The 15916-nt window shown below is 44.2% G+C and overlaps 1 protein-coding gene across 1 annotated transcript in view; it reads right to left on the bottom strand.

Annotated features, from left to right (window-relative positions):
• Positions 1-10378: 10378 nt before the first annotated feature.
• The window catches only part of CMYA5 (cardiomyopathy associated 5), an 87605-nt gene continuing 82067 nt past the window's right edge, over positions 10379-15916 (bottom strand). Inside the window, exon 13 of the mRNA XM_044384092.3 lies at positions 10379-11236. Within this exon, the coding sequence (XP_044240027.3) occupies positions 10990-11236 (247 nt within the window). The 3' untranslated portion in view covers positions 10379-10989. The remainder of the gene's footprint in view (positions 11237-15916) is intronic.

Genomic DNA, 15916 nt, shown 5'->3' with positions numbered 1-15916 from the left:
CTCAAAAGAAAGCTATTTTAATGAGTTAAGAGGGTAGAGATTTACTTAAGTCAAGCAAAAAAGGTTCAGAGGTAAGCACTAGAAAGCCAGAATGGTTTCTCATCAATGGCGTTGAGAAAGAATCCAGGCTTCTGTTTTCACGCTCCTTCATGCTCGGCATGTGAATTTTATCCTCAAGGTTGCAAGTTGCCTGTGACACATCTATGCATTGTATCTGCATTAGGGGAAGGCAGAAGGCAAGAGCCTGAAGCCAAAGAACATACCAATGGGAGTCTAAGTCTGCAGAAATGCGGATACTTTTTTTTCCTGCATCATAATTTTCTACAGTTTCCAGAAGTTCCATAATCATATGTATTAATGTTTTTTTCAAAAGAAAACTTGGCTAATTGGATGGGAATAAAGTAAAATCATGCTCTGATTTTGACTTCGAGCCCCCTAAAGTAAATCACAGGGTTTCCCGTGGGGCTGAATAATTGCAGAATCCTTGTTATGCCCATAGGGGCAGAAAAGTAGCCCTGCACTTATTCTTGGGAGGGGGCAGAACAATATATTGCTCCTTGATTGTCATATTATACAGTGCATACAAAGACCTTGTGTGGGGGCCCTTAAAAGCTATTCTTTGGGAGCAGAGGTGTTTCTGACCTGAAATGACTTGGGGAAAATGGCAGCGTCCCACACAGCCGGGGTTTGGTGTGTAGGTGTCTGCGGCTGCTGTTCCACACTCAGATGCATATTTTATCCATTTTCTGGAGCTCTGCAGGGTAGAACTTAGCTCAGAATAATTAAGGAGAAATGCAAATCAAGAAAGAAGCTTGGTTATAGTTTAATTCACTGAAAGAAGACAAAGTAAAAAACAGCATAAATTATAATTTCGAGAGTTGATTTCCTGAAAGATACTATTGATTACCATTTTTTAAGAAAACCACCATTGAAATGGCTTATGCTTTGAGGGTGTCAAGTTTATTCCCCTTATCTGCATGATAATTCTTGACCCAAGGCTTCAATACTTCACTCACCTTCAGTCATCACTACCTGAGAAAACCTCCTTACCAACAAACTCCATGGGAGCTTCTGCTCCAAGGATGCAAATATTTTTCTCCCTCTGCCTGACAATCCAAGAGCCATTTGGAGACAGTCCTCAAATTTCCCAGGGAAGAGAAGTGGGAAGTTGATACAAGGTGGTTCTGAATGATGAGAAGGGAAATTCTGTTAAGGAACAAAAATATATGATTTTCAGATTTTATTTTCAATATTTACTTACTGCCCACTTTGTATAAGGCTGTAAGCTAAAACCTGGGGTTTTCAGAGATCCCTCCCACTACAAAAGCCCTGCACAGCTCCTCCCTTCCCTCCCACACAACTATACTGATCTTTGAGTCCCTCTGAGGCATCAGGCTATTTCTCATCTCTCCACCTCTACGCTACACCGGAAACAAACTTATCTTCCCTCCTCTTGCCCCAGACCCCACTTCCCTCAATCTGCCCAACTTTCACTCAATCAGTGGGTCTGGGTTTGCACATTTCTTCTAAGAAAGCCCACCTAAGTCCTCCCAAGTTCCTCTGCCTAAAATCTCATTTAGAACCTCCTTCCACTGAGTACAAGCCAAAGGACACAAGGAGACAAAACTGACACGTGGGTTATGACTCTGTCTCAGGAGCCTTGCTTGTGCACAGCACTAGGGACATACAGCTGACATGTATTATTACTGGGTCACAGCAAACAGATATGTTCTCTTCTGGCCTATGCACGGATGACTGACACCTGTGCTCCTGTCTTGGCCTCCTTGAAAGAAGGGATGGCATCTTACTCCTCTTGGTTGCCAGCAGGAATCGGCGTGGTGTCCTGACATGGCAGACGTTAAAAAATACATCTAAATTGAAAGTAGTTAAATGTAATTACATTGACTTGACTCTAAGTTAAACTGGGCACCAAGACTGCGCCGTGAAGGAGTTTCCATTCAGTCTTCCTAGCTGGGTTTATAAAAGGTGATTAGATTTCATAGTGAATATGGAAATAATGCATACTTTCCCATGACACATCCATGGAAAACTCTAGGCCAAATAGTGAAGTTGGTGCCTTTAAAGCCAAAGCATTTTTATAGAAAGGAAAATTTGGAAGTCAATTCTGTATCTATGGATAACAAACTAGCTTAAGATTCATCTTTCCAGGGGACTACAATTGGCCATTAAAATAGTGACGTGAATCTGTTTGTTGATGTCACAAGGTGTTCATGACACAGCTTTAAGGGTTATGTAACAGTGATTTTATTTGAATTTAAAACGTACGTGTGTGTGTGTGTATGTGTGTGTATCCAAGGAGAAAAAGAAGAGCCTCAGAGGATACACACCAAATGTTAAATTGCTTCTGAGTGGTGACATTAAGGATAATTTGTCTTTTGTTCTAAATGCTTTTCCTGGGTGTTCCCAATGAGCAAAAAACAGGAAATTTTAAACTTCCATTGGAGATACAACGGTCACAGATAGAATGACTACATGGCACACTGTGTGTGAGGATGTGGTGCTGTTCTGGGGGGTACAGTTATCTCTCTCACTGGAAGAGTCCCATGTTACAGCGGAATCTGTAACAACTCAACTTCCTGCTATGGTTATATGCCAGGCATTTGGGGAACTTTACATAAATTCTGTCGCTTACATGTCACAACCACCCTTCCCTGCCTTCATTTTTCTTTACAGTACTTATCCTTTCTTTTTTTAAAAATTTATTTATTTATTTAAATTCAATTAATAAACATATAATGTATTCTTGGTTTCAGAGGTAGAGGTCAGTGCTTCATCCGTCTTATATAATACCCAGTGCTCATTACATCACGTGCCCTCCTTCATGTCCCCCCAGTTGCCCCACCACCCCCGCAGCTCCAGCAACCCTCAGTTTGTTTCCTATGATTAAGAGCCTCTTATGGTTTGTCTATACTTACCACTTTCTGATACCACACAGTTAGCTTATTTATCTCCTTTATTGCGTGTCGTTCCTCTCAGTAGAATGGAAACTTGCGGAGGGCAGCCATGTTCATTTTGATCATCGCCGGATCCCTGGCACCTACAGCAGTGCCTGGCACCTTAGTCCTTGAATCACTGCCTGAGCAACCTCATGACATAATAACTAGTACTATTCCTGTCTTACAATGAGGACTCTGAAAGAAGCTGAACAATTTGCCCAATTTGCTATGAGGGAGCAGAGCCACATCTCAAGCCAGATCTCTATGATTCCCGGATGTGTGTTCTGAACCACTCTTTCTCATCGATGGCAACAAACCCTTGAATGAATGCCCTCCTCCTCCCACATGCAGTCAATCCATGGGAGAGATAGTGAGATGTCACATAAGAATTTCCAAGTGTCGTTTCCTTCTGACTATTAAATTAGTAAGATCTTTACATAGTAGATAATGTTCTATCATCTGCATAGTCATCCTAACAAGCATGATATTTTTTGGACAAAAACCAGGAGGAACAGGGCCTAAAAATCGAATCAAATATTTACTAAATGAAGAAAAAAATCTATAGCCTGGGAAACGGTCTTAAGGCAGCTTTCTTTCCCCTTAATGTTAATATAAGCAGTTGGACTGAAAAACCCCCAAAGGACAAGGATTTCTCAGGGAAGCCCAGAGCTGATGCAGGGGGAAAGTACTTAGAGCAGCAAAGCCAAATGCTGGGGCCCCTGGCTGGCCATGGCAATTTAACTATGCTGGTCATTAAGATCATGCACAAAATTTGCCTTGATCACCGAACAATCTTTTGACTGTCACAGGGCTTCCCGGATGAAAATATGTTAATTCTCCTCAGGGGCCTAGAGAGAGAATCCTCTGACCAGCAGAGATGTGTTCTTCAGCCGCTTGGATAATTTGATTTCTCACTACAAATTAAGCATTTGGTGTCCTAAATTATTAATAAGTCTTTTGTGGACTTGATTAATGGGAGTGAGTCCCTGTAGACCCAACAACCCTTGGGAGCTCTGACAAATGCAGTTTCTAGATCTTCAATGGGAAAGCAAGCCCTGAAGTGTAAGGACACTTCTAGCCACACACAACCCCCCACCAGTACACACACATGTTCACAGATACATAGACACATATATACACACAATCACACATATGAAATATGGACAACATACAGATGCATACATAAACACACTCACATACACACCTATAAATACACCTATGAGGCCCTGTTTGGCCAAGCAGTCTTCCAAGATGACGTCACTATCTCATCTTCCCTGTCATTGAAAAATCATGCAGTTGAAAAGATACGAAACATTTCCTTCAAGTGTGCTTGTATTTCTCCATCTTTGCTGTTTGCCAACTTTTCATCAAGGGCAAGCAGATTCTGTTCAGCATAGTCAGCCCTGGTGCGATAGCAATTTCCCCCCTCAGTTCTGTACTAGATGGTCCTAATGGCGACCAATCAGCAGGGGGGCTGCTCCCCTAAAGCAGGAAGTTGCCAGGGCCATAGGTTTCCTGGACAGAGCTAAGAAGGAGACAAAAAAACACCTTTTTTTCTCTCCCACCTACACCAAGTCCTTCTCTGCAGGAGCTGAGAGCTGGCAAATGCCAGCTCAGGAGGCCTTCATGAAACATTCTGTTTAATGTTGAAAAACATAATACCCAAGCACATGAAAAGCCAATTCTTTGAGATTGCCATTGTGTCTACTCTCCATACCTGTTCTTTCTTGTAAACTCACCCAAAATAAAACCTGAAGTCCTTACTTGGCTGTTAAGGCCATTATGGACTGGTCCCCAGCTCCTCTCTGACTGCATTCATAGCATTCTCTCCCCCTTGCTTATTCCACTCCAGCCTTCCTGGCCTCACTGGTCCTCTAACACCCCCATGATGCTGCCTCAGGACATTTACACTTGCTGTTCTTCTGTGTGGAAGATATCCACATAGCTCGCCCCCTCACTTCCTTTAGGTCTTTATTCAAATAGCACCTTATCAGAGATAGTCTCATCATACCTAAAATATATAGCAGCCCCTACCTCCTATTACTCTTTATTCTCTTTGATTTTTTTCTCCTAGTTCTTGTTCCCCCACTGACATACTATATATCTGTTTATTGTGTCTTCCTCCACTAGAATATAAGCTTCTTGAAAGCAGGGATTTGGAAGGCTGCCATTTCCCTAGGTCCTCGAGTGGTGCCCAGCCCATAGTAAGAATTCAATAAATATGTATCAACTGAATTAATGAATGAATTGTGTTTCTCCTTCCCCATTTTCCTTTGTCCTAATTATTTTGCCCACTGCCCCTGAAGTTATAAAATCCGCAAAAAATATGTTGACTCTAGAAGGGTGTCATTCTTCCTGAAGTGCTTGGCATGCAGTCAAGTCCACTACTGTGTCAGGGCAGCCCAACACAAGTCTGGGAGCTTCGGTTAGGCCGAGAAGGGACCTTCAGTCATTACCTAGTTCTATAGAAATCCACTAAAGGGGAGATACTTAGGGGATTCTAAAACCCTTCTAAGGGGAAATGGGCAAATTCATCTTTGGGAGAGAGGAGTGTTCTTTGGTTTAGAGAACTGCTTTAATGGACATTTTAGTTCTGCAAAGAGAGGCCTAGAATCTGGACAGGATTGAAGAGGCTGAGCTAGGAGGGCAAAAATGTTGCTCTCATTCTATTCTAAAAGATGTCTATATTGGTAAGAGAGGTTTTTGTATTTTGAAATTTTCTAGTTTTGCTAGCTGACCTGAAAAAAGAAAAGTTTGAGCAGAAGCTAGAAACTTAAATAATATAGTAGAACAGAGAGGTTAATCTGTTCAATATGGCTGGAAGACAGAGCTGGAGGAGAGATCAGAAGGGGCTCCTAGCACTGTTGGATGCCAAAACTTCAGCTTTATTTTGTTTCATGATCTATGAAGAAATTTCCCTCATTAACCCCAGCTCCTGGGCGAAAGCCGTGTTAACCACTACCTCTGTCAGACTGTGTTAGCATGGCCTTCGGGGAACTGATGGAGCACTGTGTCAATGCTTTGGGATGGTGATGACCAAATGGGACTAAGGACACATTAAGAAGTAGTGGGGAGGTGACTAGAGGTCATGGAGAATTCAGCAGCAGGCCAGAGGTGTCAACCAGGAGAACACAATCATTGACAGAAATTCTTGGTAATTTGGGACAGGAAGCAGAATTTCTTACAGTCCATATGCTATCAGTATTAGATAGTGGAGGATTTAGGGACTTTTGGGTCACCCTGTATCACAGAATTCAGACTTGAATCTCAATGGTTATCTACTTTTCAAACTTTACTTAACCATAGAAATCTTCTCATCAAATGAATTATTATATGGAACCCAATGTGTAAAACAGGTTGAAATTGAGCTGCCCTGATCTAATAGGATAGAGGACAGAATTTATGCCCACTTGGCTTTCCTCCTGGATCCCACAGTGGCCATCAGACCTCTCTGTGGAATCCCAGCACATCAGGAACATAGTTTTAAAACCATGCAGCTAGAACCCAAAGCAAGGATATGCTCTTTAATATTCCAGGCAGTTGATCATTCAGCCTGACTCTGAGTGCTCATTACGCTGAGTAGCACGTTCCCAGGCCAACCTCCACTACTGGGTGTTCTTCCTCCTCTTCAACTGATTCCTCAACCCTGGGACTGCCATCTAGTCCTAGTGTAAAAACCAAAGTAAGTCTAATTCCTCCCACGGAAGGACTCTTCAAATCTTTGAAGACCTCTTACCTCCTTCCCTAATTATCTTTGCTCCGAGGTAAACATTCTTAATCCCCCATCTATTCTCAAGCCATTCTTATAGTTCATATACTGTTGGTGGACCTGGAATTATTGATAGAGATTGCAAAAAACAGACTCTGCACAGAAAGGGAGTTCACTTAAGACCAAAAGAGAGGCACAAAGAGGGACACAACCGCATACACTTTGAGGACAGTTAAAGTTAAATGAGAGGTGTCGAGCTCCTCCTTGGAAGACAGCCCAGAAAACGTGTTCCCTCCTGCATTGGGAAAGGGGCTGGAAATCAGTGTCAGCTTCATTCAACTCGGGGTTGTGCCTGGGATCACTCTCTAGCAGTTACCGTATCAGGGACATGAGGGGATGGCAGTGCCTCGGTGGCAGAGGCCCTCAGCCCTTGCTATTATTGCTCTTGACATACTCCCCAGCAGCTGAGCTCAGGAACACAGGACAGTAAGTGCCCGGCATAAGCTCTTTTCTGCTAGTCTTAATTGATCACATGCATATCCACAGAGCTACGGACCCTTGGGCAATGTCATGGAATCTATTAGCTAAAAATCAGTGGCATTCTGTAACCATGGATACACCAGTCATTTTGGTGCAGAACTATCAGTCTGTCAGTATCATTTAGTAATCATCACTGGATTTATGATTTGCATTGGTTTGGATAGAGCCTGCAGGAGTCAGGGAGGTGAGTTTCAAGGGTTAGGGCTAGTTGTATAGCTAGAAACTGCCTATGTGACCAGCTCACTACCCCAACACCACCAGAAACAAAACCTGGGCTTCTGGTATTGCAATGCCTCACCTGCACACTGGTGGGGGTTTGAGGCCCGGAGATGATGTACATACTTTGCAACCCAACAGTGGGGGCACTTGAGATATCGGGACCCCTTCAGTGCCTAACCTTCCTCTGTGGAACTGTACTATATATCCTTTGCCTGTGATGAAGCTCTTGTGTGAATATCAACCGTTGGAGTCCTGTGAGTTCTTTCAGCAATTGAACACTTGAGATAATTAGGTGGGTAATTAACACAATAAAGATGAAGAGTGACTTCCAATACAGACCACTCTGGGGCCTGAAGGATGCTTCTGATGGGAGAGTGTTAGCGTTGGGTACTTCAAGCACACAATGTTGTAAGTGGATGTAATGAAGTATGATACTTCAGCTCTGTTGCATTTTATGGAAGCACCTCTGGGAAAACAGCAGGAACACCTGCTGGTTTGCTTCAGTAGAAAAATACTTCTACCTTTGACAAAGAACCTATCCGTCCAGGGTCGCCAGGTGTGTATGTAAACAGAGAAAGTTCACAGTACTAATCCTCATTTCTTCTCCAGTTCCCCACAAACGCCTTTATTTTGACCCTCTACCTCTCAGAGGAAATGCTGTGGTTTCATGTACTAAAGTCTTTTCTTCATAAACCAAATGTTATTGACTTTTTTGAGTCCTAGTTAAGGTCATTGGTACTGAAGAAAGAATCAAAAGTAAACCCAAGACAGCATCAACAACAACAGGGATGTTAGGGAAGGAAGTCAGTTCAGGAGGGAAGAAAATAGGTATGTATGAATGTATGCATATGTTTATGTACATGTGTGGGGGAGAGAGTGTGTATGTATATACCCACATATGTAATTTTCACACATCACAAATATATGGAAAAACTAATCTGTGATACAAAATGAAACATCGTTTTATTCTCCTGGGTGAGGATTTGCGCTACATCTAAATCCACACTCTGCCACCTGCTGGCTGTGCATGTGAACTAGTTATTTATCTGCTCTGAGACTGGTTTCCTCATCTATAAAATGGTAACGATTTTTAATGTGCAAGGTTCTGATAAAGATTAAAAGAGATCATGTATGTGCTATACATGTTATTAAACTAATAAGCACCCCTGACAGATTTCCAGAGGAACAATTTTGACAAAATTTGCTGACTTCCTTTCCTCCCTCTTAGGGTTTGTGTTATGTGAGGAGGAAGGTCAAGAAGGAGAAATGGACTCAGGAGAAGGGGAAAGGAGGAAAGAATTGCTTGAGGATGTAAGGAAAAAACTTTATCATCACTTTGCTTGTCTCCAACGGAATAATTCCCTAGAAATCAACCAGCAAATCTATCAGTCAACAGATAAAGTCAGCTGAAACATGTATCTCCTGACCCCAGAGTCCTACCTTCCACCATGAACTTGCCACGGACTCCGAGATAAGAGGACCATTCAATGGGTTGGACTTAGAGGATCTCCTGAGCCCATTGTCTGGATGTTTTATAAACTACAAAATGCTGTAACATTTCACATGCTTATTTAACCTGATGTTTACAATTATCCCAAGAGAAAGGCATCACTAAAAAATCTGAGTTACCCAAAGTTATCACTAGAAAGAGCTGAACCCAGCTCCTTTCAAACTCAGCTCTAATTCACACTTAGTTCTTCCCCTTAATAGCAGAGCTGCTTCCAACTTGATGGCAGATGCTGCTGGTACCCTGCTCCATTTATCCCCAACTCACCCCCAGCTCACTTGAGTACAGGTGCATTGGGCAGCTGTCCACTGACAACTCTGTGTCACGTGCCTTTCTTTCTCATTTCCTTTTTCTGAAGGCTTTCTGAGGACCACAGGCGTTTGCAAGGAACACAACCTGGAAAAGTGAGGGATGAGAACTTAATGCCCCCCGGGGCAATCCTCAATCAACAGGGGTTGGACAGAGTGGTCCAAATGCCAGCTTCTAGCACATTCTGAGTGGTTTCCAGGCTGTCCCCTACACAAGTGAGCTTTACTTGCTCACAGTGGTAATAATCCACTCATAAAACATGTCCTTTATTGGCTCTTCCCCCTTCCTGTCTTATTTGTCCCACTTCCTCCAGTGTCCTTCCCAGAATCACTTCCTGTACAAACAACGAGCATTAAATCTCCATCTCCAGGTCTACTTTTGGAGAAACCCAAACTGAGACAAATTCTAAAATTCATGTGCTTGTTACTACTGTTCCTGTTTTTAATTACATGACATTCTCACCGAAAAAGTAATAATGACCATGGGTTGCTGATGACTCAGAACCTAAGGGCAACACTTTCAAGACTTGACAAAAGTGAAGATAACATCCTCAACAAAGCAGTAAATTTCCCCCCATTTCACTAAGTATCTACCTTGCCAGTAGCTGCTCTCATTTTAAAGCAGAGCTGTGATAGCTCTGAAGGGACCCTACCAAGGCAGTTACAGACCCAGGTTGGATCTTCCAGTTGTTAATCAATAGGAGCTAGAATAGATTTCAAAAGTAGGATATTATTTCTTGATTCATGAAAAGAAATAAATGAATTCATAATGTTAAAAAAAATCTATAAGTAAGATCAAAGTATTTATATCCTAGAAAACAAGAGCAATCATCTCAAAATGCCTTCTAGATTTATCAACTTTGCACACATATTTTAGGAAGATTGCAAGAGATTTCAATATAGAATCTAAAAATGACCAACCATTTCGTTTTGGCAAAAAGAGATTCCCAGCTTCCTATAGTTGACTGTAACTATGGGATGAAAGTGTTTGGATTTTTAAAAGATACATGTAAAATTCTTATGTGAAAATTAGTCGTAGTGCAAACCACTCAAGTATCATGGTCATTTACTCTGCCGTGTGCCCCAGTCCACAGATGCCAGCATGTAAGTTACATATAATAAGTTCATATATAACATGTTTTGTTTTATAGACTCGAAGCATTTATTTAACAAAATGGAAATTTCTAATACCTAGCAGTTGTCTACATTTAAAATTTCAGGGAAAACAGACTCGTGTAATACGGTACCTATTATTACAAAAGAGTTTGTTATCAACTTAGAACAGTTAAAATACCTTCTCTAGTGATTAGAAAACATCATCCTTTAGGGAAGTGAGGTGACCCTCTCTTAGGAAAAAAGCCAATGATTCTTGTCAGAGATGTAGGGCTAACACAACCTTCCCCTCGCTCAGACCTGTCCATCCAAGGATTTCTTTGCCCGTACAACAGGTGGAAGACCACTTCTCTGCATTGGTTCCCAAGTCAGGTATAAATCCTTTCAATTTAGGGAGGCACTCAAACATATAGAAAGCAAAGGGCAGAGGCTGTTTCTCCATCCTCTTTACTCACACGCTACCTAGAAAGCCAAGGTTTCCTTGGTGGTTTTGTTCACGTGCTGAGCGCTGTGTGTGCAGCTCTCATTAGCGTGAATGTGTGGGAGATGTTTTGAATAATACATAGCACCCAAGGGAAAGAACAACAGGCCCCCGAAATGTGAATGACTGCTCTTGCAAACTCTGAAAGCCAATGATCACTTGTGCCTTGCAGAATCTGGGGGCTCAATCCCCAGGTGCAAAGTACATTTTCCAGGTTTCTCCAGGGCAAAGGCGGGGTGAACGCCCTCACTGAACCTGTGTCTAATGATGAAGAGCAACTGTCCACTTTCAGCATTAATGAAGAGAAGCCTCTGGCTGTTGTAGTCCAACAGAATGCCCACCCTGGCGGGACGCTCGGTCACATGGACGTCGCTCGCAATGCCGCTGTAGAAGAACGTATATCTGAAATGAAGTAGAATGGGGGAATTAAACACTGGACACCTTGAAAGGCCATGGTGAAGAAAATCACTTAGAGATACCCAATTTTTCAGTTATTCATTTCACTTTACAACAATGAGCTGCAATCGCGTTGTCCCAAATCCTTAACCAGATCCCTCCTTGATGCTAAAATGCATAGCTCATCCCAACAGACGGGCATTTTTAATAATTTTGCTCCTTCTACATTAGGAGGCGGTCCCAGAATAACCAGCATATGCCTCCCTTGTGATTTTTCTCAACATTCTAATTCCTTCCCAGCTGCCCACATGTTTTAACTACCGCATTCATGGTGTGTCATTCTCTTGAATAAAACTCCTCTGAGGCTGCCATGTATTGTAAAAAGTCCTGCAGGCTTGCCTTCCATAAAATGTATTAATTTTACAGCTTAAAAATTTATAAGTAACTTACATAAGGGCCTTTATGAAGTTTTAAAAAATGTTTCATTATTTTGCCCAACTTCATCCTTTGTAGAGGTTCCCCCTACCCTGAACCGACTTTCCTTTTCATCTTCTAAATGTTTTCTGCAGCCCTGTAGCCCAGGGGGCTGGCCTGTCATTTCTCTCTTCAATTCAAATAAATTGGACTCAACAAGTATTCATCAGGTGTATCTGTGAGCCCGACACTTTCCTAGGCTCCTGGGGGGGGTATGAAGGACCACAGGGCCCTATCCTTGCCCTTGGGGAACCCAGGCCCTCCTGACCAGGGAGGAAAACACTGTTGATCGCTTAAACGTGGGCACAGACTGGAAATGTGTTTATGAACACATTTAATGGACCTGTGTGGTTGTGGAAGGAAAGGTTTGAGGCCAGGCTGGGAAGGGGAAATTGCTGAACAGAAGAAGCTAAATTGCTCTGTGCAAAAAATAACGTAAGTTTGGTGTTTTCTCCTGGCAGTCTGAGAAGCAGAGGTTGGGGCCCTGAAAGCGAGGAAGGGGAGAAATGAAAGACAGAGGAGGTGAGGGAAAGGTCTGTGAGGACGGTGAGTCTGAGGGTTGGAAGCACAGCAGCACTGGGGCTGGCGGGGCCTTTAGCCTCTGGGCAAGTAAAATGCCCCTGGCAGGGCTGAGAGAGCCGAGGGCCTTTAAGGCCTATGATGTCAGTCTTCAAGGCCCAGAGGCTTGAATACAGGTGTGTTAGGGAATGGCAAGTTGGCAGCGGCACTGCAGAATAAAAGCCCGTGTGATAGGGCAGAGGCTCACGGGGATTGGAAAGCAAGCACGGCCCGCACAATGACAAAGGACCTTTTCGATGCCGTGCTAACGAGAGGTCTGACAGCACAGAACACAAAGGTGGCAGCTTCGGGGGATAGTGGTGTAGGCTGGGCGCTTATGGGAGGCTTTGGGAGCAGAGGGGCTCATACGCAGCCACAAGGAACAGATTCGAACTGGATAGGTGGGAAAGAGGGAGAGGGAGATCCAGCCAGCAGGGGCAGCAGGAGCAAGGACGAGGTGGCAGAATGAGCAGGCTCCTAGGTCATGGAGAACATCACCATTGCCTAAAGGTTTGGAGAGGACATGGAGTGACTGTGAGGCCATGACGTGAATAGGTAGGTCGAGGGCCAGGATCTAGACCTGCCCCGTCCATCACAGTTGCCACTAGCCACATGTGGCCACTTCCATTCAAACGAATTAAAATTACATACAATTCAGTGTCCAGCTCTTCAGTCCTACTAGCCACATTTCAAGTGGCCGATAGCCACCTGTGACACCATTTTTCTATCTTCAAGGAATGTTTGATTGCACAGCACTGGTCCAGAGGATCCGGAATGCCCGAACGAGCCACTTCCCCAGCCCTGCCTAGAAGGCCTCCGGTGCTCACAGGCCCAGCCCCAGTCAGTCCCTGAGCCAATCCCCACCATGGAGGCCAAGGAGGGAGACACATTCCTCAAAGCCTCGGCTCCACCAGTTCTGCAGGGCTGGAATCGTCCTGCCTACGTCTGCCTCCATTTCCTATCCAGCACATCAGTTCCTTCTCCAACCTGCACTGTGGCCTGAAACCAAGCCTGTCTGCCTGGGGCCAGACTCCCTGCCCCACTTTTGCCTGCCCCTTCCTGGGACTGTCAGTGTCTTTTCAGAGATCATCCAGAAGCCTGACTCTGGATTCCTATGTGACCCTGGAACTGCTATCCTGGGGTCCCCAGGCCCAGGTGGCCCCACTCCCGTGAATCTCACTGCTGGCCCAGACTGAGTCCAGACCCCTTTGGGCTCTGGTGGCTACTCCCCTCAGGGCTCCTCATCCCTCTTCCTGATCACATTAGTCCTGGATTCCTCTCTTTTACCGGTCACACCTGAGTGCTGACATCACTGTAGATGTTTGTAGATTTTTGAGCAAAAAAGGAAGGGACGTGATGAAAACGATGTTCTAGAAAAATCTGCCCGTTGTGACACACAGGACAGCATGGGGTGGGTGCAGACCTCCCCTAGAGGGTACAGGCATGGTGGCTGGGGTGGACCTGGTACAGGAGGTGAGGAGGCTGTGAACGAGGGGAGAAAGTTTAGGGGTGGACAGGAAGAAGTCCAATCAACTCCGTGTCCTCAGACTCTTTCCATTTCTCCTTTCCAACTGTGACATCTTAAAGCTTGGCTTCTATGCAAGTAGAGTCAAGAGTAATACAGTTCAGTTTAAAATCATGAAGCCAGGGGCGCCTGGGTGGCTCAGTCGTTAAACGTCTGCCTTTGGCTCAGGGCATGATCCCGGCGTTATGGGATCGAGCCCCACATCAGGCTCCTCCGCTGGGAGGCTGCTTCTTCCTCTCCCACTCCCCCTGCTTGTGTTCCCTCTCTCGCTGACTGTCTCTCTCTCTCTGTCAAATAAATAGATAAAATCTTTTTTAAAATAATAATAAAAATAATAATAATAAAAAAATAAAATCATGAAGCCAGAAAAGTGAAACACCGGGGCGGGGTGGGGGGGGGGGGTCTGCCATAGGGGCTCTCACAGTGCCTAAAGCCAGGGGTGCTCTATTTGAAACATGCAGTGAAGGCACTTGAGGCCTGATGTCTCTGTGCTGTGAGCACACAAGTGGGCACACTCTTCCTCCCCGAATCCACCGGGCCTACTCTGGGCCTGAAAGACCAAGCTTGTTGAACCTGTTGACAAGATATAATTCTGTTTTCTAGAGTCCAGGAATTTGTTACTGGAGGCTAGTCTTTGGTTTGGGGGTTTTAAAGGTTCAAGTGTCTAGGGAAATTTTCTTGAAATCTATAGCTAGTTCCAGCTCTAAATCTATTCATTATAAATTCTAGGGCTGAGAGATTTTCAACTCTGGGCACGGGCTAGGTCCTTAAGCATTGCGCAGCAATGAACATCAATTATCATAATTGCTCTGACTTGATGAAATGTGACTTTAAATAGCTCTGGGAGGTAGTGTCCTTATGAACCATGTCAGAAAATCAAACTGTGTCAAGTAGGATGCGGGGAGAAATGTGCAGCCAGAGATATGCAAAATTCCAATCTGTGGGCCCTTTTCTGGGAACTTGTGAGCACCGAAGGCTTTCTTTTTAAAACATTACATTTGAATAATGCCTCACATTGTTATGATACTTCATAATTTCAAGACTCTTCCTTGCACCTGACTTTATGTGATCCTCACAACCCAAAAATGTAGCAGCCAGGTGCCACTGTCCCCTGACAAGATAGACGAGGCCTACCAGGCATGCTCAAAGGGTTCACTGAACTTCCGATGAGGAGCCCATCGGAGGCTAGTCAAGGATGGGGCCAGGACTAGTTCAGTTTCTAATAAACACCACCCTGTGAGCATATTCAGATCATCCCATTCTTGTCTTATCTCTCTGAGACTAACACAGGTAGGTCATGGTTTCTTCAATTAACCAACTAAACTACTAATACAGTTAGCAACCTTTTTCTGTAAAGGGCAGATAGTAAATATTTTAGGCTCCAGTAACAAATTCCTGGGCTCTGTTACCACTAGTCAGCCCCACCACGGTAGTGCGAAAGCAGCCACAGACTATATGTAAACAAATGAGCAAGACTGTATTCCAATAAAACTATCAATAAAATTTTACAAAACAGGCAGTGGTCATATTTGGCCTGTGGGCTATAGTTTGCCAATTCCTGATATAAACCAATGAGGGCAAGGTATTGGAGACCCACTTCTTTTCTCACTCCTGTTGACTCCTCTGTGGAGGGAGCTCTTCAGTATTACCCTTGTCCCTTCCCTCACCCTGAGGTGAGTTTAGAAGGAAAACTTGGCCACGCATGGCCTGGAGGTTCCTTCCTTTTCCCTATCTCTGCAGTACGAGCTTCCCTTCCCGCTGAAACACCTATCCTTCTTTGTTTCTCCAGGAACCAACTCTGCCCTGCAGGGGTGCAGAAGCTGGCCTGGGCCAGGCTCTGGGTGGGTACAAGTCTATTCATAGGGTTCAACATAAGAAACCTCCTTTCTCAGGGCGCCTGGGTGGCTCAGGTGGTTAAGCATTCATCCCTTGGTTCTGGCTCAGGTCATGGTCTCAGGGTCATGAGACTGAGCCCCGAGTCAGGCTCTACACTCAGTTAAGAGTCTGCTCGGGATTTTCTCTCTCCCTCTGCCTCTGCCATTGCTCCAAGGCATGCACTCTCTTTAATAAATACATAAATCTTTAAAAAAAGAAAAGAAAAAGGAACCTCCTTTCTCTCAGGTACGAAC

The sequence above is a fragment of the Ursus arctos genome, unplaced genomic scaffold (assembly GCF_023065955.2).
Source record: "Ursus arctos isolate Adak ecotype North America unplaced genomic scaffold, UrsArc2.0 scaffold_5, whole genome shotgun sequence".
NCBI lineage: Eukaryota > Metazoa > Chordata > Mammalia > Carnivora > Ursidae > Ursus > Ursus arctos.
The sequence above is the reverse complement of the archived record's forward strand: the minus strand, read 5'-3'. Positions and strand labels throughout refer to the sequence as shown.